Source organism: Saccopteryx leptura, chromosome 1 (assembly GCF_036850995.1).
Source record: "Saccopteryx leptura isolate mSacLep1 chromosome 1, mSacLep1_pri_phased_curated, whole genome shotgun sequence".
Classification (NCBI taxonomy): Eukaryota; Metazoa; Chordata; class Mammalia; order Chiroptera; family Emballonuridae; genus Saccopteryx; species Saccopteryx leptura.
This window is the reverse complement of record NC_089503.1, coordinates 78,374,702-78,400,667: the sequence shown is the minus strand read 5'-3', so window position 1 is coordinate 78,400,667 and position 25,966 is coordinate 78,374,702. Positions and strand designations below refer to the sequence as shown.

General features: G+C 43.9%; 1 protein-coding gene across 1 annotated transcript in view; it reads right to left on the bottom strand.

Moving 5' to 3' along the window:
* The window catches only part of FAT3 (FAT atypical cadherin 3), a 700,951-nt gene that overhangs the window by 8,654 nt on the left and 666,331 nt on the right, over nucleotides 1-25,966 (bottom strand). Inside the window, exons 23-26 of the mRNA XM_066370577.1 lie at nucleotides 20,387-20,855; nucleotides 7,507-7,660; nucleotides 4,490-5,145; nucleotides 585-698 (exon numbers count right to left, since the gene is read on the bottom strand). Of these exons, the coding sequence (XP_066226674.1) occupies nucleotides 585-698; nucleotides 4,490-5,145; nucleotides 7,507-7,660; nucleotides 20,387-20,855 (1,393 nt within the window). The remainder of the gene's footprint in view (nucleotides 1-584; nucleotides 699-4,489; nucleotides 5,146-7,506; nucleotides 7,661-20,386; nucleotides 20,856-25,966) is intronic.

The window sequence follows — 25,966 nt, the reverse complement described above, 5'->3', positions numbered from 1 at the left end:
AGCAAAGATGGCCCGGGCGCTGGGATGGCTCCTTGGCCTCTGCCCCAGGCGCTTAGAGTGGCTCTGGTCGCAACAGACCGACGCCTTGGAGGGGCAGAGCATCGCCCCCTGGTGGGCAGAGTATCGCCCCCTGGTGGGTGTGCTGGGTGGATCCCGGTGGGGCGCATGCGGGAGTCTGTCTGACTGTCTCTCCCCGTTTCCAGCTTCAGAAAAATACAAAAAAAAAAAAAAAAAATTAAAAAGAAAATAAATAAAGAAAAGAAGCTATACTGTTTGCTAGAGAGTATCATCTGGGATGAGGCTGTTCCGTCATGAACCATATCAAAGAAGACACATTATGGAGGTCTGTGGAGACCTCGTCCACGTCCGACATGGATCCCTGGGCTTGCTCACAACTGCAGCTTGATTGATGCTCCTGTAGCCACGACACCCAACAATGGAGCCAGCCCAAAGCCTGGTGAATATGCCCAAAAGCCTATGATCAGGTCAAGAAACATAAGTGGTCATGTCATCTTTCTCTCCACCACTGACTGGAAGCACAGGAAGCAGAAGCCACCCCAGGGGACACACCCGTGACTTCTTACCGTTGTCATCACCAGAATCTGACTGGAAGGAGCTCAGGGACTGAACCTCCGAGTTGCTGCCTTTATTGCTGCCTGCGAAGCAGGTCAAGTCTCCCGGGTCATCAGCTCCTTTGTCTTCGTGGACAGCCAGAGAACAAGCACAAACGACACTGGTTACCTTGTGCAGATTTCCAGCTCGGCCACCCCCAAAGTTCACTTCTCGGAGCTCTTTCATTTGCTCAGAGAAAATAATTTAACTCTACAACAGAGAATTGATTGTGCCATCGGGGCAAAGGTCCGTCTGTCAATCAAGTGATTTACATTATGGATTCAAAACCCTTAACCCGTGGTAAATGAGCTTCCAAATAGCTGACAGCTGAAAGTAGTTGTGCCCTCCTCAAAGTGAAGCCTAAGTGAGGAGTGGAACGAGGATGAAGTGTCTGGGTCGCTCCTTGCCATTCAGAGTTAATTTAAATCATTTACATGAACCTATGTGGTGTCAACACCAGGTTAAATGAGATTACTTTTAAAAAAGGGGTATAAATATTTTATAGGCAAGAATGCCATTACATTTATCCTAACTCCCATCTCTGGGGAGTGGGTGCAGTTCCCCACCCTTCTGGCTAGAGGGCAGTGTCACATCATTTTTGGGAATGACAGTGTTCTGCACTCAGGTAAGGGACAGCAATCAGCAGTGCAGACGTGCTCTTATCCACACACCTCCTCCCTCTTTGCTGTATACAAAGACAGACTGAACCTCTCTCTCTCTCTCTCTCCCTCTCTCGGGCTACCTTCTTATTTGATGGACTAAAGGAAGCAATAAAAACAACCCACGTCTTGAAACTGTCTAGTGAAAAAGGAATTAGCCACCTAGAGATTGTCTCACCGGCTAACTGCCTTGCTTAACAGAGAAGGAAAAGTATTCAATAAAAACTCAATAAGACTTTGTGGGGGAATGACAGTTTTGGCCTGAGGTGGATTCTGGAACTAAAGCTGTCACACTACGAAGTAGGTGGAGGGAAAGGATCACTAGGAAAAGCTTCGAATCATCATGTCACGTGACGGTACAACAAAGACAGTGACTTGTGATTAAGGGAAAAGTTGTTCCTGTTCGTGGCTGGAGAAGCCCATTTCTCCCACAGAGGGTGATGTTGGTAGCGGGCACTGTGCCTCTGCATCTGCTGTCAGACGATGAGGACACAGCGAAATGATGAGTTGGATAAACAACTGATATAAGTGGACAGAGATGCCAGAGAGGAATTCACCTCCCAGAAGCCGCACCAGGGAAAATATGAAGAAGTGCCGCAGAAAAGCATAAAGCGGCACCAGGCTTAGCCCTGAACAGAAGGGGGGGGGGAATGACAAACAATCCACGCTGGTAAATAGAATGTTGTGCGTAAGACTGCTTCCTCCACTCCTCCATTTATTCAAACCCTGTTTCTTTCATTGTTAAATTAAAAATAATAATAAACAAAACAAAAGAAAAAAAAAGATCCTTCCCTTTAGCTATGGGATTGGCAAGGTTTTAGTAAAGTCTAACATTACAGATGATTTGAGACAGAATATATTCATGAGAAAAGTCCAAAGGATTCAACTTAAATGTGTCTCCAGAAAAACAGTCGGCAGGCAGGGCATTTGGGGTGGCACTAGACTAGAAGAGAGCCTTCTCCATCTAGAGATGCTCTCCCCCTTATATCCCTTTCCCTCCTTCCTGCTAAAGCTTCCAAGGGACGTGTTGCAAGAGCACAGGCTCTGAACTCTGGGGTATCAGGTTGGAATCTTCCCCCCGTTCTTACCAGTTACTTTCCCCTAGGTAAGTAATCTAAAGTTAAGATTCCCCACCCTGCAGTGATGGCCTTTTATGTTTATCTCGTGTCTCTGTTTTCTCAGCAAATCTCTTTGCCCTGAACTCTTGCATTCTGGATTCTGTCTTGGGAACTCCCTGAGACACTCTTGAGACCATTAACAACCTTTGCCAAGTGCAATACAGATCTTAGCCTGTGTCCTCCTTGGCAGTTTCACAGTGCTCAATCCTGCCGGCCTTGCTGATACTGTTGGCTTCTGCACGGCTGCCCTTTCCTCCTTCTCCGCACTCCTTGTTGGCAGCTGTTTGTCTTCCTCTATCCATTTCCTACATGGAGGTATCACCAAGGTTCTTTTGGAAGCCCGGTTTGACCATCCTCTCTGCTCCTGCTCCTTCGGGGAGCTCACTCTCCTAGAGAGTCACCCATCCTGCATGCAGGTGTCCTCACTTTCACCTCTAGCCTCACCTGTCTCCTAAACCACAGAGCCAGACACCCTTCCTGTGTCTCCTCCACTGATCCAGATTCGTTTTGCTTCTCGAAGGCCCTCTCCAATAGCTTGTCACCCAAATCTTACTCATGCTTAAAGACACCAGCAGGGATGCCCCTTTCCTCCTGGAAGGCACCCATGATCTCTTCAGGGTATGTTCTCTAGCTTCATTTGAAACCTGCCTCTACCCCTACCCTGTACCCCAACATATGTTATAGTATACTCAGGGCGTCCCTGCTACTCAAACAGAAGGCTCTTTGCCTGATGAAAAGCTGTAGGTTATAGCAGAGCTCATCTATAGTTTCATCCTGACTGATGTTAGGGCAGGAGAAACAGTCACCATCTCTCACCTAGATGTTCATAGATACCAGCTAATTAGTCTCTCTGTTTTCTTCTTTCCTTAGTCCTGTTTAGTCTCTTCTCCAAGGAACAGAGCCCCCCCCCCCTTTTTTTTTACAGAGACAGAGAGAGGGATAGATGGGGACAGACAGACAGGAACGGAGAGAGATGAGAAGCATCAATCATCAGTTTTTCATTGCGACACCTTAGTTGTTCATTGATTGCTTTCTCATATATGCGTTGACCACGGGGCTACAGCAGACTGAGTAACCCCTTGCTCAAGCCAGCGACTTTGGGTCCAAGCTGATGAGCTTTTGCTCAAACCAGATGAGCCCGTGCTCAAGCTGGCGACCTTGGGGTCTTGAACCTGGGTCCTCCGCATCCCAGTCCGACGCTCTATCCACTGCGCCACCGCCTGGTCAGGCAAGGAGCAGAGCCATTTAAAATATATATATTTTTTATATATATATAAATTAGGTTATAACACTCACTTGCTTAAAAACCTATCCTAGTCTTGCTGTTAAGATGCCCCTACTCTCCCCTGATGCTTATCAAGTTCCAACTACATTGATAGCCTCCACATTCTCCAACATGCAAAGGCTTTCCCCACTGCAGGGCCTTTGCACCTGTGGCTCTCCCCTTCGTCTAGAATACAGCTGCATGAGGTCAAGGGAGTGGGAAACACCACCATCTGGTCCAGACCCTTTTCTCTCCTGTGGTTCACCCTCTTGTTTCACGGACCCTGCATTGTAGCCAAACAGAATGACTTGCTTTTCTTCTGATCATGTCGGTCCCTCTAAGCCGAAAGCCCTCCTTTCCCCAGGTCTATAATCCACCATGACCCAACTCAAATGTCCTTCTATTCTCAAGGCTTCATTCACTCCAGAAAACTGGAAGTACTCTCTTCCTGACCTGCCCGAGCAGTTTCTGTGTATAACTCATGTAGCTACCGCTTGCTTCACGGCCAATGGTGTGCTATTGTGAAAGAGTGTGGGTTTTAGGGTTTGGAAGCCCTGGATTGGGGTATTGCTTATTAGCTTCTACTGAAGACTCTTTGTGACCATGGCACCTTATGCTCATGGAGCCTCATTTTCCCCATCTGTAAGTGGAGATAAGAAACAGAGCAAATTTTCATGGCTGACGTGAACACTCAATGCCAGATCGTATCATAATGAACGCTCTGTCCCTGCGGGTTCTCTCTCCCTTCCCAGGACTCCCTTCTCAAGCGCGCACACAGGGGCGGCTTCTCCACGAACGCTGGTGGAACAGAGAAGGACGCATCTCCTCCTACTCACTCTCGGTTCCCGCATCCCAGCCGTTCTTCCGGATGGAGTCGCAGTCGGAGCGGCAAGGTGACACGGTGGGGAGGTTGGGGGCCACACTGCACACGACCACACCCCGCCTGGCTGTCAGGATGCGCGGGGACTCAGGGTGGAAGGTGGTCATCTCCTGGTGCTCGCCCCCCAGCCCGTCCACGATCTTGTCCAGGTTGCTCCGGGAGTCGCTCTGGAAGCACGGGGTGTAGGCCATGGGGCGCACGGGGACCTGCGGGGGCCCCACCTCCTGGTAGACGTTGCGGCCGTCCCCGCCGCCCCGCAGGTTCCGGAAGGGGATGCCGTTGCTCTTATTGAGCAGGGCGGCCGTGGCGGGGTCCTGCACCAGCGTGATGTTGTTGCGGGAGTAGTTCTTGCGGAAGACCTTCTTGCGGAAGACGATGAAGATGACCACTAAGATGAAGATGATGAAGAGGACGACGGCGATGCCGATGAGCTCCTCCTTCCCCACGTAGGAGTGGCCGGCCTGGATGTTGGGCACCACCACGGGGCGCAGCCCGCAGTACTGGCCCACGAAGCCCGGCGTGCAGTTACACAGGAAGGAGCCGAACACGTTGACGCAGGAGCCCCCGTTCTCACACTCCTCCCGCTCGCACTCGTTGATGTCCTCTTCACACCTGCAGGATCCAACACACACGAGCCCCCTCTCAAACGTCAGACCTGGTCATGGAGTCTGGGATGCTCCAGCTCGGTTCAAAATTGACTTCTTTAAAAGAGAACAATGCACCTAAAGGGTACGTGAAGCACCCCGAAAATGGTGATGGTGTGTGTGCGTGGGGGCGGGAGGGGGTGCTGAGCTGAGTCAAAAGCATGCATTAAGGTATTTCTCCCATCCAGTCTCTCTCAGAGAATCTGACACCCCCCCCCCCCCCCGGCGGGGGCTAGGAAAAGGCTGTCTTGGGACAGAAGAAAGGCATAGAGAAAGAAAGAACAGATGCTGTTGAAGAGGTATGGGTTTCCAAATCCTCAGGGCCAGACACATTTCAGAATTTAAAATATTGCAATTTTGGAAATGACTTACACTACTATCTTTTTCTTTTCTTCTTCTTTTCCAAGTGAGAGAAGGGGAGATAAAGAGACAGACTCCCGCATGCACTCCGACCGGGATCCACCTGGCAACCCTGTCTGGGGTTGATGCTTGGCCCATCTGGGGTCATGCATGCAACAGAGCTATTTTTAGCATCTGAGGTGGAGGCTCCATGGAGCCATCCTCAGTGCCCCAGCCCATGCACTCGAACCAATCAAGCCATGGCTGCTGGAGGGGAAGAGAGAAAGAGGGAGAGAAGGGGGACTGGGAGGGGTGGAGAAGCAGATGGTTGCTTTTCCTGTGGGCCCTGACCGGGAATCGAACCTGGGACATTCACGTGCCAGGCCAACCAGCCTAGGCCTACTAGCTTTCATATTATGTAAAATATTCACTCCAAATATTCACCCTAGGAACTGGTGCTGGCACAGGACCATAATCGACTACACCAGTGTTCCGGCAGTAAAGCATATGGATGTTCACACTAAATGAGAGAGATAAAGAGTAAAAATTGCCTCAGAGTGGTTTTGGTTGTTTTGGGCACCAATTCATTTTGCCACCAATTTATCCTCAATCCAGTCAGTCCTCGAAGCTTCCAGTTTTATACAATTGCAGATAAACATCTGTGGTTTTATATACCCTATATAGAGATTCCCCAGAGGAGGAAGTCTTTAGTTTTGACATTTTCCTGTAATGGTTACAGTAATGTTTGGCCTTTCTGGGAAATTTGGGGTAACAGGGTACACAGGGGTGGGCAGGTGCAGGGAGGACTACATATCTATGTATCTTCCAGAGTCTGTGCTTACTTTTACTTTAAAAGCTTATCTTCTAAATTCTGTGCTTATTTTAAAAGCTAATGCTAATAAAGATTACTAGGGAAAAAATGACTGAAACATTTGAGTGAAATGTAATCAAATTAATTTTGTTCTTATTAAAGCAATCCATGACTTGCTTTGGGTATAATTATAAGGCAAATATTTAAGTCTTACTATTTCTCAGTTTAAAATTATTTGAGAACACAGACTGTTTTTCCTTCACTTTTCTCTACTTCGGCAATTGTTCCGCTATGTTCATTTAAAAGGCCCCATCAGCTATATTTTTGGTAATCCACTTTTTTAAATGTAGTCAAATGTTCCTAATTTGAACAGACTGAAGCCAGGTCAACTGGAAATTAGTCAGAATCACAGAGTATTTAAAAACAAATGCAGCTTTATTACTTTAAATTGCATCCAACGATTCAAAGTCGGTTAAGTATTTCCTGGGAAAGTCCTCCGGAGATTTGCTTTAACGAATACATAAGTCTGATCTGTATTAGAATATCACTTGCTTGTGATTACATATATATATATATATATACTTTTAAAGCCATCAAGGATGGATGAAAGTGGCATTTTACTAAAAACTTAAAATATTCCATTTCTATTTGGCTAACACTTTAACTTCCCTACTTCTTGGTGGGGGAAGGTGAAGGTTTGCAAAGGGAAGGTGATTTTTGGTTTCTCAGAATGATCATAAAATGTTACACAGTAGAGTCCAGTTAATGAGTTCTGGGGAAATGGATATTATGCCTGCCTCAGAATTACACTGGAAAAATTAGGGGTCAGAGATGACCTTCTTTAAAAGAATTGTTTTAAAGAAACTCAATAAATATATAAAATTTATATATTTCATATATTTTTTATTTTATAAAAATATGATTTATATATATTTCATATGAAGTTATATAAATACACATAGTAAATATATAAAAATTTGAAACTATAGAGGAGTAAAAAGTAAAATATATAAATTACCCATAACCTCATTACCCAGAGATAAACCCTGTTAAGATTTTATGCACTCTATATAAAGATATTACCCCTTTGCCTGTCCTATCACTGGTAAATATTTTACCCCAGTTAGTTGTTTACTCAGCAGAAATAAGGAGCATAAAGACTTGAACAATCTCACTTACGTAACTCCAGTGAGCCCAGCTTTGCAACTGCAGATGAAAGTGTTTCCTATTGGGTCACAGGAACCCCCATTCCGGCAAGGGTTTGGGAAGCAGGCTGTGATCTCAGATTCACAGTTCCTCCCGGTGAACTGTGAGAGACAGGTACACTGATAGCCTGGGGAAACAGAGGCCCTCATGAGCTGAATGCACGGACTCAGTTACAACGTGTCCTCCTAATTCCCTCTGAACGGAATCGAAGGCAGATTCCAGGTTCCAAAGATGAATAGTGAATTGGTTATTTTGAACTTAGAATACAGGTTCTCACAAAAATGCCAATTAATGGTTTGAATTTCCCACTAGTCCACAAAAATTCACCTTATGAATCACATACATGAATGCTAGTGAGAATGCTAAGAGATAGCCAACAAACATCCAAGATTCTAAGAGCAGAGCCCAGGACAGAGAGGGGAATGCTTTTCCTACCACAGCACTGTTGTAAAAGACAGGATGCTTTCAGACAGAAGTTTACATGAGTACCATGCTCATGTCATTAGAACACATTCAACAGCAGCTTTCTGAGCAGAGGTTTATAAAAGTTAAATGTTGTGAGACCTTGCATTGCTGAACATATCTTTATCTACCTTTACACCTCTTGGATAGTTAGGTTTGTATGGAATTCTAAGCAGTTCCTTTCAGGCCACTTTTGAGAAATCCAAGGTTGTTTTGGTTCCTCAAGTTTATGTGACCTGTCCCCCCCGCCCCGCCCGCCGACCCCCAACAGCTTGGAGTAGCTTCTCTTGTCCCAAGTTTTCTAAGATTTCACACTGATGTACTTTAGTTTGGGTTTATTTCAATCTGTACTGGGTACTCAGTGGGCCACTGCAATCTGGAAATTCTTCTCTTTAACTTTGGGAAAACATAACTATTTCATTGGTGGTTTTATTTATTTATTTATTTTTTTAATTCTGTCTTTATGGGACTTTTATGGTTTGGATCTCAGAGCTTTTGGATCTTCCTTAAATTTTGTCTTTCTTTTATTACAAGTCTGTGGGGTTTTGCTTTACTTTCTGAAAGTTTTTTGACTTTTAAAACTTTTGTGAGATATTCACTTATGTTGTCATTTTCCAAGGTCTCATTTGATGAGTTGTTTATTTTTAAATAATTATACCTTGCTCCCGTTTTGTGGCTGCAATATTTTCTCTTATCTGTCTGAAGTTATTAATAATATTTTAATGAAGTTTTCTCCCTGCATTGTTTCCTCCAAGTTGCTTCTGTGTGTTGATCTCTATGATGGTAAATTTTATGTCTCAGACTTACTAGGCTGTGGTTCCCGGTTGTTTGTCAAACACTATTGTTGCTGTGACGGTATCTGCGTGTGATTAACATTTATATCAGTTGATTTTAAGTAAAGCAAATTACCCCCCATAATGTGGCTGGGTCTTGTCCATTCACTTGAAGGTTTTAAGAAGGAATTCTTTTTCAAAAGTGCAGCATAGATACTTTGCCTGAGTTTTCAGCTGAGAATTTAAAATTCAAGACTGCAGAATCAATTCTTACATAAATTTGTGGCCTGCTGACCTGCCCTAAATGTTTCAGAAGTGTCAGCCCTTACAATCCTATGAGCCACTTTCTTAAAAATCCATCCATCCATCCATCCATCCACCCATCCATCCAATTGGTTTTGTTCCTCTGGAGAACCTTATATATTCTCTGTCTTCCAAATTAGAGGATTTCTTTCCTTGTCTGGTTATCCTGGCTTATCAGCTCATGTTAAAGAGTAGGGTGTTAAAAAGTAGAAATCTGATGGGAAGTTCTAAGCCTTTGAGTGGGGCTTGTTAACTATGATACTGTGTTAGTACCTTTGAGTAGGTCAGCTTCTCCCGTAATTACTTTTATTCTCTTCCAAGGGGGAGGGCAAAGGCCTAGTTTCTAACATTCAGGGGACTGGGTGGTGAAAGAGGAAAGGTGGTGTGGGTCTCAGCATCCAGTAAGCACGTCATAGTCATATATACTTACTCCATAGACACTGTAAACAACCGTCCTCACTCTTACTTGAAAGGCCCTTGGGCTAATCTCTGCTCCCCAAGTGGTTAGTGACTGATGTTGGGATTTTGTAGATTGACCTCTACAGGTATAAGATAGTTAACAATCTATAGACTGAAATAGCGTGTGCTTTCACAAACGTGTTACTGAGTCCATACAACAGGGAACTCTCCTGCACAGAAGGATACTATGATTGTGGGGAAGTGTTCCTGGGCTCAGAGAGAAAAGGACTTATCTTCAGGAGGCAGGTGCAATTGGCAGGACAGAACTCAACATTCTTAAAAGGAGGGAACGGTGTCGTCTCAGCACCTCTGGCACCAAGAAACACAGAGGGCCAGAGACAGAGGCTGACAGGGACACTCTTAAATGCAACACCTATGAAATTTGAGAGAGCTATCTTACGAGGAAAGACATTAGCCCTGGCCCAGGAGTTCAGTTGGTCAGAGTGTCGTCCTGACATACCAGGGTTGCAGGTTCGATCCTCAGTCAGGGCACATACAAGAATCAAGCAATGAATGCATAAATAAGTAGAACAACAAATCAGTGTTGTTCCTTTCCTCTCTAAAATCAATCAACAAATAAAACTTTTTAAAAAAGGAAAGACCATAATTAATGCAAACTGTGCCCAGCGATGGCCAGCCTGAAGTGTGTAGGCAGGTGCAGTGGTCTGAGATTTGCTTGCTTCAAATTAGGCTGATTTGGGATTCTTTTCTAACTTGGAAAGTTGTTCACCTAAATAGTATTGAGGGTTTCTGAAAATGGATGGAATTGGGAAGAATGCTTCTTAGTGTCACCAGGCTACTCCTTAGCCGGATGGCATGCCATTTAGAGGTAGAGTAACTTGTGAGAATGAATCAAATTCCTTTTCTGGACTGACAGGAAGGGTGGGACAGCTGCAATACAGGACTCTGGAAAGCACGTCGGTGATGAGGAAGAAGGGAAGTCGGGGAGGGGGAACCTAAGGCAAGGCGGGTCAGCTCAGGTACAGCTCCTACCTCTCTAGCTCCTGTTTGGCACGATTCTTGCAACTGCTCAAATACAACTACAGAGAATTAGAAGGGGGCGAGGGAGGGGCGTGCGGGGACTGTCTGGAAATAAAGGACATTTGAAGCACTATCATGGAAACTGGCTCCTAGCAAGGGTCGGGGTTTGATTTCTCTGATTTGATGCCTTTTGTGTCCTGGAAAATCAGAATTTCAAACAGGGTGCTACCTCAAGTGCACTATTTTATGCCTACACATTTCTTTCTGCATTTTGTCATTTTCATTCTATTTTGTGGGATATCTAGTCCTACCTGGTGCAGCTGCCAGCCTGACTGATTCACCCTATTCTCCGATGGAGGGCCTGAGCAAGAGGCAGTGGTGTGCTGAGCCAGCTCAGGCAGGGCGCAGGAGCGGGCTAACATTCGGGAGTTTGGCAGGCCAGTTACTAAACCACTGGGAGCCTGATCTCAGCCATGGAGGGAGTATTTACACCACAGAAATCAGTAAATGCTACTTTTTAGAAAGCTGGCTTACCAACACACCTTTGGAATAGGGACTATGGCAGGCACTGGGCATGCAAAGACAGAAAAACCACCGAGACAATGAGCACAAAGATAGCAAGCACAGGGCGCAGTGGGAGCACTGAATGTGGACACCGGCCCATGCTAAAGAAAACCATGCATGAGTGCGGAGCTCTGTTCTACATCTTTTTATTTTTAGAGAGAGAATTGGGGAAAGGACAGACAGACAGGAAGGGAGAGAGATGAGAAGCATCAATTCTTTGTTGCAGCTCCTTAGTTGTTCATTGATTGCTTTCTCATATGTGCCTTGACCATGGGGCTCCAGCAGAGCCAATGACCTTTTGCTCAAGCCAGTGATCTTGGGCTTCAAGCCAGTGGCCTTTGGGTTCAAGACAATGACCTTGGGGTTACATCTACGATCCTACACTCAAGGCAGTGAGCCCATGCTCAAGCCAGATGAGCCTGCACTCAATCCAGCGACCTTGGGGTTTTGAACTTGAGTCCTCAGCTTCCCAGGCCAATGCTCTATTTACTGCCCCACCACCTGGTCAGGCTGTTCTACATCTGAGAAAACTTGCTGTCTATTTTGAAGATAATGATGATGATGATAATTAACATTTATATGATGCTTATTATGTGCTAAACAGTTCTAAGCACTTTGCATATATTAGCTCATTTAATTCTCCAAAAAAGTCTATGACAAAACAACTATTATCATCTCCATTTTATAGATGAGGAAACTGGGCCCTGAGCAGTTGATTACTTAGTCACAGCCATGAACCTAGTGTAGAATCAAACAGCAGCCGTCTGACACCAGAGTCCTGAGCGGTTCAGTATTACCTTGAACTGTATTTGCAACAACCACACTTCATTACACTCATTGTCTGGATTTTTCTGTTTGTCTTAAAGCAAACTGTGTAGATCTCCTCTCTTGATCTCGAACTCATGGCACAAAGGAAGTAGAGAGAGACCCCTTTGGAAGAAATCTTGCTTTTTAGAACCTTAAATTTGGAGTTTTTATGTGAACATGATGAGAGAAAAAAAGCAATTGAAAAAATTTTAAAATAATCAGTTTTTGTTGTTTTTTTTTTTTTGAGAGAGAGAGAGAGGTAGGAACATAAGCTGCTTCTGTATGTGCTCTGACCGGGGAATCCAAGTGACAACCTCTGCACTCTAGACAGCACTCCAACCAACTGAGCTATCTGGCCAGGGCTTAATTTTTATTGATTTTTAAAGAGACAGAGAGAGTGGAGGGGGAAGGGAAACATTTCCACTCAGTTGTGCATTTTTTTGGTTGCTTCCCGTGTATGCCCTGATCAGGGATTGAGCCTGTAGCCTTGTTGTTTTGGGACGATGCTCTTAACTGACTGCGCTAACTGGCCAGAGCCGATTTATTTATTTATTAATGAAAGAAGAGTGATATCTATTGTTTGGATCTGTGGAAAAGGCTTGTTGATCAGAATTAACCTGTTTTCACAAACTACTATTTATGATTTTATTATTCCAACTTGGGCCCTATTATTAATAATTTTTATAATATCAGTAATTCCCCCATAGTGATACTAAGTGATCTAATGCTTTAGTGGTTTAAAATCACTTTTCATCATTCTGTGGAGGATGATAAAATCCTATGAAGGAAATAAGAGGCCCATTAACGTCCCAACTCCGTGGAGTGTTAGAGAGGTTAGTGGCTTATTCAAGGACATACAGCTAGGAAATGATTGAATTTGAACTTGAATCCAGGCTTTCATATTCTCAAATCTTTCTACAAGAGTGTATTGGCATTGCAACTTGTCAGTGAGCCAGAACTCATTACTTGCTAGAATAAGGAGGGGCTTGTAGTCACTACCCACAACTCTCCAGGGAGCTGATGAGACACGCTGAGATGAACAGTATCAGACACCCTTTCTGAGAGCCAAATAATCATTAAATAATAAAGATAATAGCATAATAAAGTTTATCCTCTTCCCAAGCATTACCATATGTTGACATCAAACACAAATAAGAGGAACAGAATTTCAAGAGCTATCCAGGCATTATTTGATCACACGTAACTCTAGTTTTTGTACATGTAAAAGAAAAATAAAATTCAGTGGATAATCTCAAAGTCTTATTAAAAAGAGTAGTTTTTTTTTCTCAGTTGGGGAATAATGTCAAATAAGGAAATCATTAGCAAGCACAACAGCTTATTAGGTGCTAGGAAAAATGCTAAGAACTTCCTATGCATTAGTCTCATTTAATCCTTGATAACAACCTTATGGTGTGAGTACTATTATTAGAGTTAGTTTACAGATGAGGGAACTACAGCTTAAGTAAGTTGGTTTTCCCAAAGTTACATAGCCAATAAGTGGCTGGTGCTACTTTATACCAGCTCCCAGGTTTAAAAAAGACAGTCATCCTACATGTATTCAGATATGAGTTAAAAAACAAAACATAACAAACCAAAAAAAAAAAAAAAAGACCACCAAAACAAATCCAAAACAATGTCATAGCTTCTCTCCTCTCAAATCTGGCAGAATGAGAAGTGTATTTTTAAGCCTTGCCTCAAAGCTGTGCTCTTGTTTACCATCTTTCTCGTTACAGTGGGCGCAGATGGTTTTGAAATCTGCACCCAGACAAATGTAAAATGCTCCCTCCATTCCTTTGTCAAAGAAGAACAGGGCAAAACCTATTAAATGCAAAAATAGAAGTGGTGTGAGCGATTACAGGGTGAATTTGGGCTGGATAGGCACATCATCAAGATAATTTCTAACTTACTCCTTTGACTTGTTAGTCGTTTTCCGACCTGATTCATGAAGGTAATGGCCTCCACCCTTAGCCCCGCTCCCAGCTTAAGTGAACATCGCTCTGACAGGGTTTGGTTGCCTTGATAAGGAAACATCTGCCTGCTGCACGAAGGTGGAAATAATGACAAATGTGCAACTAGCACTTGGGGTCTGAAGTCAGCATCAGCTGCCATGCTTGCTGAATTACGAATTTCATTTTGAAACTCCAAGAACTGAGATGATTTGGGGAGGCAGCTGTGATTGGGTGGTGAGTCCCCGGATGCAAGCGTACATTCTGGCTGTTACCCAGCCGCTGGGCAGGATCACTGCCGAGCAGTCTGACCTCTAGGGACCCCCTTATTTTTTATCTGATAATTGAACCTGACTATTACCCATTTCATAGAGGATAATAAGGTTTCTGGATTCATGGACCACAATGCAGCACACGAACATTAGATACTTTATTATTGTAGCAATTATAATCACTCTGGATTCTAAAATTTCTCTGTTGCTCATAAACCAAACAATTGAAAGCTATGGGAGTTTTTACTCTTTCAGGCTGAACTCTGGAAGATATGGAAACCTCTAGTCTGCGTGAATCTCAGTATGAGAAAACCAGCCATGCGTTTTATCACATGAGATGCTAAGGGCGTGAGCTCTGCTACAGACCATGGCCTCTGCCACGCCTGCACCACTGCCACGTGCAGTCACCCAACTTTTTCCTTTCTCCAAGCACAGCACACACATGTTGAGATCCTGTAAAATGAAAACCTCTGAAGACTGACTTGCAACTTTCCCTAGGAAAGCTGGCTTACATTTCATACAGCGTACGTTGGGCTGTGCCTCTAACATTGTCTTTGAGGATCTGGCCACATTGATTGAGTTAACAACACGAGGCACATGGTAAATCTTCACCTGCTAGCATGTTCTTTTGTGTCTGCATATAACCTGGCTGCTTTAGGGTCTTGAGTTTCTCTATTAGTATTGATATTATATTATTAATGCTGTTGCTGTGAAAAGTTTAACTCTATTTGAAAGGCAGCCAGAAAAAAGAACCTGCACCCCTGCATAAGCTGCAAAGCTCAGTGAAATTATGTCCACCATAGATTCACCGGGAGCTTGGGTCTTCTTCCTCTGCCTCTGTGCTCAGGGGCCAGTGGACTGAGCACACACAAAGGAACACTATTCAAACCCCTTAAGTCAGCTGCAAGGGCAAGAGGACATACAGTCAAATGCATTGGTCACAGAAACAGCAACAGGTCTCCAGAATTTAACATAGAGCTCAGCACAAATCAACACTTCATTCAAGTTTGATGGACTGAATTTATCTAGACCCTTACAAGTTAGGGGCACAGAATACTCAGTAAAACATCACCCAAAGTAGCATGGTTAGCTTTGTTTGCTGAAAACACTTCTATGCCCAACTTTTCGTAACATTTAAGAACTTGTTTTGTTCACTTAGAGACAGTAGGTAGATACTATTACTTTTATCTTTGAAAGGAGGCTTAGAGTGACCCCAGCCTCTTGACTGGGGAACAAAGTTCAATCTTAAGACAAAAACATGGCCCTGGCCGGTTGGCTCAGTGGTAGAGCATCGGCCCAGCATGTGGAAGTCTTGGGTTTGATTCCCAGCCAGGGCACACAGAAGAAGTGTGCATCTGCTTCTCTACCCTTCCCCCTCTCCTTTCTTTCTATCTCTCTCTTCCTCTCCTGCAGCCAAGGCTCCATTGGAGCAAAGTTTGCCCGGGCGCTGAGGATGGCTCCATGGCCTCTGCCTCAGGCACTAGAATGGCTCTGGTTGCAATGGAGCAACTCCCCAGATGGGCAGAGCATCGATCGCCCCCTAGTGAGCATGTCGGGTGGATCCCAGTCGGGCGCATATGGGAGTCTCTCTTTCTCCCTGCTTCTTACTTCAGAAAAATACAAAAACAAAACAAAAAACAGTTATCAAAATGCAGGATGAGCACCTGACATTCAATTCCTAAATGTCCTTTGATTATTTAGCTCTTCTGGAATCCACTGATTCTCGTTCTCAGAAATACAGAATATGCTGAGATTTCTAAACATCAGTGGTTCTCAAACTCAGGTGTGCATCGTATCTTGGAGGCTTGTTAAAAACAGAGATGCCTGGATTCCACCTGTACAGATTCTGAGATTCAGCCTTGAACGCTGAGTCCCCCTCCCCCTGCTCTTCACTGAGAAATTGTTCTCGGTAGGAAGTCCAGGAATTTGCAAATACAATTCAGAGACCTAGCAGAAGGTCCTCTGTTGTGGACAGTAAATGAAATGCTAGAGGCAAGGAAACAGATTTCCCCTTAATGATCAAGAGACTCTTCTGTAACAAAATCTTATTTTAATAGGGTCCTCAGGTGACGAAGATGCACCTCGGAGTTTGAGAACCTCTGTGTGCAATATGTATACACAACAACAGCAAAAAGCACCTAGTTTTCTTAGGTTTCAGGTCAGTTAAGAGAGAAATCAGTATATCCCCTAGAGATCTTGTTAAAATTCAGATTTTGACTCAGGTGGTCTGGGGCGTGTCTGAGAAGCTGCATTTCTAACATTCCCAGTGGTGGCGCTGCTGCTGGTCCCTGGAACACACTTTGAGAAACGGGCTAAGAGCATAGGTGGGGAGGTTCCACAGACTCGGATCCACTTGACTGGCTGTGTGTTGCTGGGATAGTTACTTAACCTCTCTGGCCTGTTTCTTTATCTAAAGTGGGGGTGGGGGAGTATAGTATTGAACCCAGAGTTTTGCTGCGAGAATTGTGTCACCATGCCTCTGTGCTTGCAAGGTAAGCACCCAGCACAGGACCAAGTGCATGGTAAGAGACTAGCAAGCAGTGGCTCTTACCATTTCAAAACTTAGCAACTTTTCATGTTAGAATTTAAACTTCTAGTCTCATGCAAAGCTGTCGAAGTGACTATTTTGTTTTGCCAAATTATAGTTTAGCCTCAACTAGGTCTTCTAGTTAGGGGCGTAGGCTGAGCAGGAGAAGGCAGGGGGGACCAAGGATGCCTCATTCAGATGGTGGGTGCTCACTGGGCTGCTCTCCGCCCACTGGGTCTGGAAATGGAGGGGTAAGGATGGGACCAGAACATTTCTTCTCCACAGGGGTTGCTATTTCCAGTTCATGGTTATGAAATACATATAATTTGAAAGCTTTACCAAAAGAGAGCTTTCTTCTGTGGTTGATTTACAGAGTAATCATTGCACTCTTATTACAAGTCAAATGTTCTGGGCTCTGAAGCCCTTGGGGTCCCCATGGCTTGCTCCTGGGACAGGCAGAGTCACAGCACTGGTCAACCTGCTGACCATGTCATCCCGAGCTAACAGCCGTGGCTTCCTTGCCTTTCATGCCATGAATTTGATTGTGTTTGGAGGTGGTTAGAGCAGAATCCTTTTTTTATCTGAAAGAAAATGCTTCTTGCTTTGGGTTGCCTGCTTTAAAAACTCTGAGTGTTCTTGAATGCTGTGCTAGGTAGGATAGCCACAGTTTGAGAGCAGGCCTGTCACCAGGAGAGTCAATGAGCAGTAATACTCCAGCATTCTTCAGTGGCTAAGGGAATGATTATGTTAAGTATGTGTCCTGGAATGTCAGAGTACCACACAGCACAGGGTTCTAGCAACAGATGTTCAAACAATTAACTTCTGATATCAAAGTCCTCATGTGCGTGAAGTCACATTTTAAGTACTTCACTCTCTATATAGCTCCTTTCTGCTTTGAATCTGTTTGCATTCTAGCCTTTGATCTGGGGAAGCAAGACTCCCTGCGATTAGATAACCCTGGTAGCCAGAGGGAATTCTTCAAGGTATGAATAATTTTTCATTAATAACTCGGTCTTATTGTTCTTTTTAAACTGTCACTCCTAACTAAGATGATTCTTATTTTAAATAACTTTATTATGAGCTACATAGTCTCAGAGATGTGAATTAGAAGCCAGATTGTTGGTTCTTTCTTTTCTTGTCCCTGCCTCCTACTGTTTGGCACCAACTGAGGGAGTTTGCAGATAGGATACAGGGACCTATAAAAAAATACTCTAACAGGAACAGATAATGGGGGCAAGAAAATATTCTTTCTCCTCTTTCCTTAGAAGCTAAGGCCTTACCCCGAAAGCCAAGAAGAAAGAGGAGCAGGTAGGTCCTTCCTCATTCATCAGAAGAGGATGCTTGTGCCTTTGGTTCCCCAGGGTAACAACAGAAGCTCTCTTCCTGGATTTCCTGGTGGGCATCAGGGAGTGTGCCTGCTCTGGGCTCATGCTGTGCATGAGAGACCCAGATTGCCTAATCCGGACCAGGCCCTGGGGGCTGCAGAGATAGGAACCACCGGGCTCCCTCAATTAAACAGAGATAGGAGGCTTGAGAGAAGTAGGTTGGGATGATGGAGGTGAGGAAAGATGTTTTCTTTGCTTTAGGAAAATGTAAGTCCCCAGGTACAAAGGAGAGACTTGAACAGGTATGAGGCTCTATCACTTTGGAAGAAAGAGCACCTGTTGTGGATCCCAATCCCAGTCATTGGTGGAAGCAGAGAGCGGGTGAGAGGGACAAAAAACAGGATGAGAGAGCATGCAGGCTAGGTCGACTTGACCACTCTAGACAAGGCTGGGCCCCTGGGAGGAGAAAGCAAGTTCTTTAGGCCACATGTAAAGTGTACGACTGGCAGGGCCTCAGGGCTGGAATCTAGTTAGACCAAAGGGGGCTTTAAAAAAAAATAAAGGAAATTTGCTGTTTCTGATGTGAGCTACAGTCATTTCATTAACTAACCTGCACTGAATACTTAGCTCCAGGATTCCATAGCAATTAAAAAAAAAATTTAAATGCACTCTGAAAAGCAAGATTCCGTAGTCTTTCCTCTTAATACAGTGATTATTATTCTTAAAGATAAACCATTGTGGATGCCCATAGCTTCGCCAAAAGAAACAATGTCCTGCCATCGTTAAAAGTATGTTACAATTTGTGGCTGTGTACCTAGCATTTGATATGGAGTGGTGTTCTATTTCAACGCAATTTAATTATATGCTCCTTTTATATATCGTAGATGGCTCACACTAGCAGAATTGTTTTGCCTGGTGAAAAACTGGCCATGACTTGTCATAATGAGCTGGTTTATAGAACCACTGAAGTATAGTTACTGCCCATCACTGGGGAATTATGGCACCATAACAACCCTTTATTTACATATACTGCTGAGATAGTAAAAACAGCAAATAGATTTCTTAAATCGAGACGGCAGAAATTTCCCCCCAGGGCTCTCGGCCCTCACTGTGGCAGTAACATATGTAAGTCTAAATAACTTTGGTGTCTGTATTTCAGCAGTGCATCATCCTGTGGACAGTTTATAACATTCTAATAATAAAATGGACTCTAAATTTGGAGTTGGGCTTCACGAACATTAGATAGTAATGTGCACAGCAGAATCTCTAAGTGATTTGTGAGGAAGGTTTAAATTCGCTAATCACACTGCTTCTGAGAGTCTCTGAGAAGGGGCTGGAGCGGAAGCAGTGGCTGGGTCCCTGGGCGGAGGCAGAGCTTCCACCAGGAGCGGGCCTGGCCCAGTTTGCATTAACACACATGGCGTCTGGGTGAAGCCAGGGATTCTTTCATCTTCAGACTCCTAGGACTGCAGCATGGTTGACATTTTCCTCAAACCATAGAGACCCTCTCTAAACCCTCCCACGCCTTTGGGGGGGGGCACCTGATTGGTTCTCTCTTTCATCTTCATGATGTACCTTTGGGGAAAAAATTTATTGGGGTAAAGCATCAAACCCTCATTGACTGGTTGGAGATTTCCTGTCAATTGCCTTCTCCTTATTCTTGACTTTCCATTCCTTTATAGTGTGGTCATTAGACTTATTATTATTATTATTATTATTATTATTATTATTATTTTAATATACATTTTAAAAGCATGCTTCAAAACATCTCAACTGTATTTATATCCCTGGGGTAGTGAGTTCACTGCCCATCCCACCCCTCTAGCTTCTAGTAAAGTTATATGTCCACGTGTGAATGGCTTCATAACTTGAACTGCTACCAGTCATTCTGCAGTGATATGTAGGTGACTCAAGAGGGCAAAAACTTATATGTAGGTAGGTGACTCGAGAGGGCAAAAACTTAAAAGTGGGTCCTATTCCTCCAAGCTGCTGAGGCCTGGAAGAGTGTGGAGGGGGAAGGGAGTGGGCAGCTGTGATAGCATCTCTGGGTTCCTGTGGTCCTGGGCCTTGGGCCTATGGGATGTTGGGCCTATGGGATGTTGAGCCAATGGGATGTTGGGCCTATGGGATGTTGGGCCTATGGGATGTTGGGCCTATGGGATGTTGAGCCAATGGGATGTTGGGCCTATGGGATGTTGGGCCTATGGGATGTTGGGCCTATGGGATGTTGCAAATGGACTGGCTAAACTGGACACTCCTGCAATTGCCAAGTTCTCAATTCTCTCAAGGGGACTAAGAAGCTTTGCTAGCATCTTGGATGAATACCAGTCTCTGGGAGAGATCTTGGGTTGGTATGAATGTGAGCTCGAGGTCCCTTGCAGGTCTGTGTCCCCACCCTTGCCCGTGCAGGGTGCCCAGGGCCCAGCGCACTCACCCCCGGAGGGCAGGCCGGCACAGCTGCCCCCATGCTGGCAGGGGCTGCGCTCACAGGCGTCAGGGTAGAGCACGCAGCCCAGCTTCAGCTCGGTCAGGCCCACCACCTCGGCGAAGCTGCTGCGCTTGTTCTGCAGGGGCAGCTCATTGTCGTTCAGCACCACCGAGTCCAGGCAGCCCTGGAAGCCGCTCAGCACCTGCGTGACCCGCGTGTCGGTCAGGCTGCGGATGTTATCCGCCTGCACCAGGGCCCCGAAGTAGATGGTGCTCTCCGTGCTCAGCGTCTGGAAGTAGAGGGGCGCCCGGCGCCGCTCCACGTAGCTGTCGTCCAGGGACAGGCTGGTGAAATTGCGGTTGAGCTCCAGGAAGACCGAGTGCCAGCTCCCATCGCTGACCGCGCGGCCAGAGATGCCCAAGAGTCCGGGGCCACTGCCGCAGTCCAGCTGGAACCACAGCTTGCTGTCCACAATCTGCGCGGGTAATGACACCAAAGGGCTTTTTAGCATGCATAGGCAATCCATTCCTGTATACCCTGTTCCCAGACAATGGAGGGGAAGCGGACAGACCTTCCAGCTCACTAAGAGCTAAGGAAGTCTGTCTATCTATCTATCTATCTATCTATCTATCTATCTATCTATCTATCTATCTACCTACCTACCTACCTACCTATCATCTATCTATCTATCTATCTATCTATCTATCTATCTACCTACCTATCACATGAATTCATAGAAACAGACTGAACCAGTCTTTCCAAAATATTCCACTCACAAAAGACCCATAGGGATTATTACTGCATCACTTATTCTCAAGATAAGACAATATTTCTACTTATGCTTCAGTATGTTCCACAGATACGCCATTCTTAGGGTCTCTCACTTCTGCTGCTAGAGCTCCATGGACTCCCTGACGTCCTCCCTTTCTGCATAAAGTTCATGGGCTCACGCCACACAAAAACGCATGCTGTATGGAAGGTAGGAGGCTTTGTGAAGCAGGCAGAGCCCTGGGAGTTCAGGAATGAGGAATCTAACTGGGGCTTTGTCCTTTGTCACCCAGGTCACCTGAAGAGAGTCACCTGGTTGGCTTCTCTGGGTTTGGGACCCCTTATCTCTAGAGCAGAGATAGCTGCTGTGTCTTGTTTTACCATGTCCACTGCAGGTTAGCCACATACACAGCACACACACACACACACACACACACACACACTCTGTTCTGTAATGTACAAAGACTGGAGACAAATAGTTATTTTCTTTTCAGAGAGCTTTCACAAGTAATCTATGCTGTTGCCTTTGTCATTTTTTTTTTTTGTCCAACAAAATGGACTGAATGAATATTGTAAATCATATCAAAATTCTTGCTCAGTGACAACTCCTGGATAAATATCTATATTTTTATTTGAATGTGAGTAATAAAATGATCAAATGTGACTTTGGGGACTACCTTCTTCTGCACAGTCCATCTGCTGCTATGCTCTATGGCTACAAAGTGGTGTCCCTCATCTATCAAGGAAAATCTGGTGCTGAGGGTGCAGTTCATACAAGGTTTTATAAAAGGAAGTATTCAATTAATATATTACTTAATCCATTCCCCTCCCAACCTGACCTTCTAACTACTGGGATAATAACCAAGTTACAAATTTACCCAAGAGAACTGATGTGGCCCTGATGTACTCACATACACTGACTGAAGCTGTATAACTAAGACACATAAAATTACCCCATACTAATGCTGAGCACTGTTAAGTTTACCTTTTCTTTTTCCTGTTGAAAATAAAATAACAGGAGCAACATAACTGAATGAAGAGAAAGCCAGAGGCCTACATGATCCTCAGCATGTTTTGAAAATAAAAACTAGGAGTTTTGAATTATAAGCCTTGTTTAGATGACAAACGAGAATGCTGATGCCAAAAACTGCCTTACAAAAAGTTAATATTTTGCTATTTCATGAGTATATGATGCCTGGGAGAGAAAAGGACATTTTCTCATGTTCTCATGCCAGAAAATCATATTCTGATCATATTTAGTTTTTCTCTGTCTTCAGAATAGTGTTTACCCAGTTTTAAAGGATCTCTCTTTTAAGAGAACAAAGCTTTCTCAAATCAGAGGGCAAACTATTTCAATAGACACTGTGATGTGCATGAAACTTCAAGAAAAAACTATAGCAATGATCTGAAATGGTGTGCCCAGTGGGGGGAAGGAGGCAATATTTTTAGTGAAATGCATAATTCAGAAAGTGCGGCCTAATATTACAAAGTACGTGGGTCCTCGGGGTAGTTTCAAATCAGTGAAGTGCTTTAACTCAGATCTTCAGTGGGCTGGGGTTTGGGAGGCAATATATCAGAACTGTAAGAAGTCTTATTATAAGAAAGTAAGATTTTGAGTTAAAATGTTTAAGTTATGCTACTGAGTTTTACTCCTTCAGATCCTCAATGTGTGGCTCGAGGAAATACACCTTTATCATAAAACTTGTAAGACAATCACATATTCTTTGAAAAAGGGGCCTTTATGTATTTTTTTTATTTTTAAATCTTTTTATTTTTCAATTACAGTTGACATACATTACTATAATAGTTTCAGGTGTACACCCCAGTGATTGGACATTAGATAACTTACTAAGTGATTATCCTGATAAATCTTGCACCATCTGACACCACACATAGTTATTAAAATATTACTGACTATATTCCCTCTGCTGTACTTACACCCCCGTAACTATTCTGGAACAACCAATGTGTACTGCCCAATCCCTTCACCTTTTTCACCCATCCACAAACCCCCTCCCATCTAACAACTATCAAAATGTTCTCTGGGTCCTGGCCAGATGGCTAAGTGATAGAGCGTAACCAGGGTACAGAGGTCATGGGTTCAGTTCCTGGTCAGGGCACATACAAGAGGCTATCAACGAGTGCACAACTAAATGGAACAACTAAGTGGAGCAATGAGTTGATGCTTCTCTCTCTGTCTCTCTTTCCCTTCCCTTCTCTCTTTCTCTCTCAAATCAATAAGAAAAATTTTTAAATGTTCTATGAGTCTGTTTCTGTTCTGCTTGTTTATTTTGCTTGTTAGATTTGATTGTTGATAGATATGTATTTACCGGCATTTTATTGTTCATATATTTTATCTCTTTCTTCTTCTTCCTCCTTCTTACTCTTCTTCCTTCTCCTCCTCCTCCTCCTCCTCTACTTCATCTTCCTCCTCTTCCTCTTCCTCCTCCTCTTTCTTTTCCCCTTCTCCTCCTCCTCCTCCTCCTCCTCTTCCTTCTTCTTCTTCTTCTCCTTCTTCCACTTTAACATTTCATTTAAACTGGTTTGGTGGTCATGAACTCTTTGAGCTTTTTTTTTTGTCTTAGAAGTTCTTTACCCATCTTTTGATTCTAAATTATATCTTTGCTGAGTAATCTTGGTTATAGATTCTTTATTTTCATCACTTTGACTATTGCTTGTCAATCCCTTTTGGCCTGGAATGTTTCTGTTGAGAAATCAGCTGACAGTCTTATGGGGGTTTCCTTGAAGGTAACTGCTTTTCTCTTGCTGCTTTTAAGACTCTCTCTTTGTCTTTAACCTTTTGCAATTTTAATTATGATGTACCATGTTGAGGGCCTATTTGGGTTCATCCTGTTTGGGACTTTTAGTGCTTCCTGGATTTGTATGTCTATTTCCTTCACCAAGTTAGGGAAATTTCCTGTCATTATTTTTTTCAAATAGGATTTTAATTTCTTGCTCTCTCTTTTCTCCTTCTGGCATGGCTATGTGAATATTGGTGCTCTTGAGTTGTCCCAGAGGCTCCTTACAGTATCCTCATTTTGAGGGATTCTTTTCTATTTCTGCTGTTGTGATTGGGTGTGTTTTGCTTCCTTATATTCCAAATCACTGATTTGATTCTCCACTTGACCTACTGTACTGTTGATTCCTTATAAATTATTCTTCATTTCAGTTAATGTATCCTTCATTGCTGACTGGTCCTTTTAAATGCTGTTGAGGTTCTCACTAAGTTCCTTGAGCATCCTTATAACCAGTGGTTTGAACTCTGCATCTAGCAGTTTGTCTCCATTTCGTTTAGTTCTTTTTCTGAAGACTGTCCTTTTATTTGGGACATGTTTCTTTGTTCCTTATTTTGGCCACTTCCCTGTGTTTGTTTTTATGTATTCGAAACTCCCTGTGGGCCCTTGCCAGTTGGCTCAGTGGATAGGGCATTGGCCTGGCATCCGGATGTCCTGAGTTTAATCCTCAGTCAGGGTACACATGAGAAGTGACTATCTGCTTCTCTTTCCCTCCCTCTGCCCCTTCTTCCTTTCTTCCCCTCTCTCAGCCAGTGGCTCAATTAGTCTGACCATCAGCCTCAGGCATTGAGGATAGCTCAGTTGATTTCAGCATCAGCCCCAGACAGGGGTTGCCAGGTGGATCCTGGTCAGGATGCATATGGGTGTCTGTCTCTCTATCTACCCTCCTCTCACTTATGGAAAAAAAAAAAAAAAAGAACAAAAGAACTGTTTGTGCTTCCTGAGCTTATATGTCCATTTCCTTCACAAAGTTAGGGAAGTTTTCTGTCATTGTTTTTTCAAATAGGTTTTTAATTTCTTGCTCTCTCTCTTCTCCTTCTGCTACCACCATGATGTAAATGTTGATAGAACATTTATGTCTCTCAGGCTTGGTAGAGTAGCCTAATAGAGTAGCTGTCCTGTAGGGTCTAGTGGCATAGCCTCCCTGATGGCCCAAGCTCAGTACTTGGAGTATGCCCTCTGTGTGGGCTGTGTACACCCTCTTCTTGTAGTTGAGACTTGAATGCTATTGGCATGTCAATGAGAGGTATTTATGTCCTGGCTGATCAACTGCAAGGGCTGGCTGGCGGTGACCACTGACCACGGTGGAGGATCAGCTGTGAAGGTCTCACAACATAGAGCAAGAATTACTTCAGTGGGGTTCTGGTGCTGGCTGAGTCAGCTGAAAAGGGGACTTTTAATGAACCTATTTTCAAGGCTGTCATTAATAGCTATCTGACACTCAGTAAGTACTCAAAAATATGTTTTGAATACATAAATGAATAAATAATCATCCCAGCCCTCCAAAACCTTCTTTTTTATAAAGACTTGTAGTGTTCTCAACCTGTTTGCCTTTCAGAGGCCCAGATCTACTCCTGATTAGCTACTACTTTGGCCAAATCATTGACTCTCCTTGAGCCTCAGTTTCCTCACAGACAAAAAAAGTGTCATCATATCTATGCACAAGTGAGTGAGCATAATACACACACACACACACACACATACATATACACACACACATACTCTATTAACTTTTAGGTATGTTATTATGATAACATGTTAACTTACTTCTCAGTAATACTCTTATACAGACCCTTAAAACTCTGGAATCTTATGGGGAGCTAACTTGTTATTCTGCTGATCTATGTTGGAAAGATCTAGACACTCCAAGTGGCCAAATGAACTTTCCTTATCTTCCCTTCAGCCCTGGGGTGTTAAGCTAGCAATGTTTGAGAATCATGAAAATGAACCAATGTATCATCTATAAATTCTCCAAAAGATAAACATAGAAGACTGGCACAGGGGAAAAGCTATAGTGGTACCT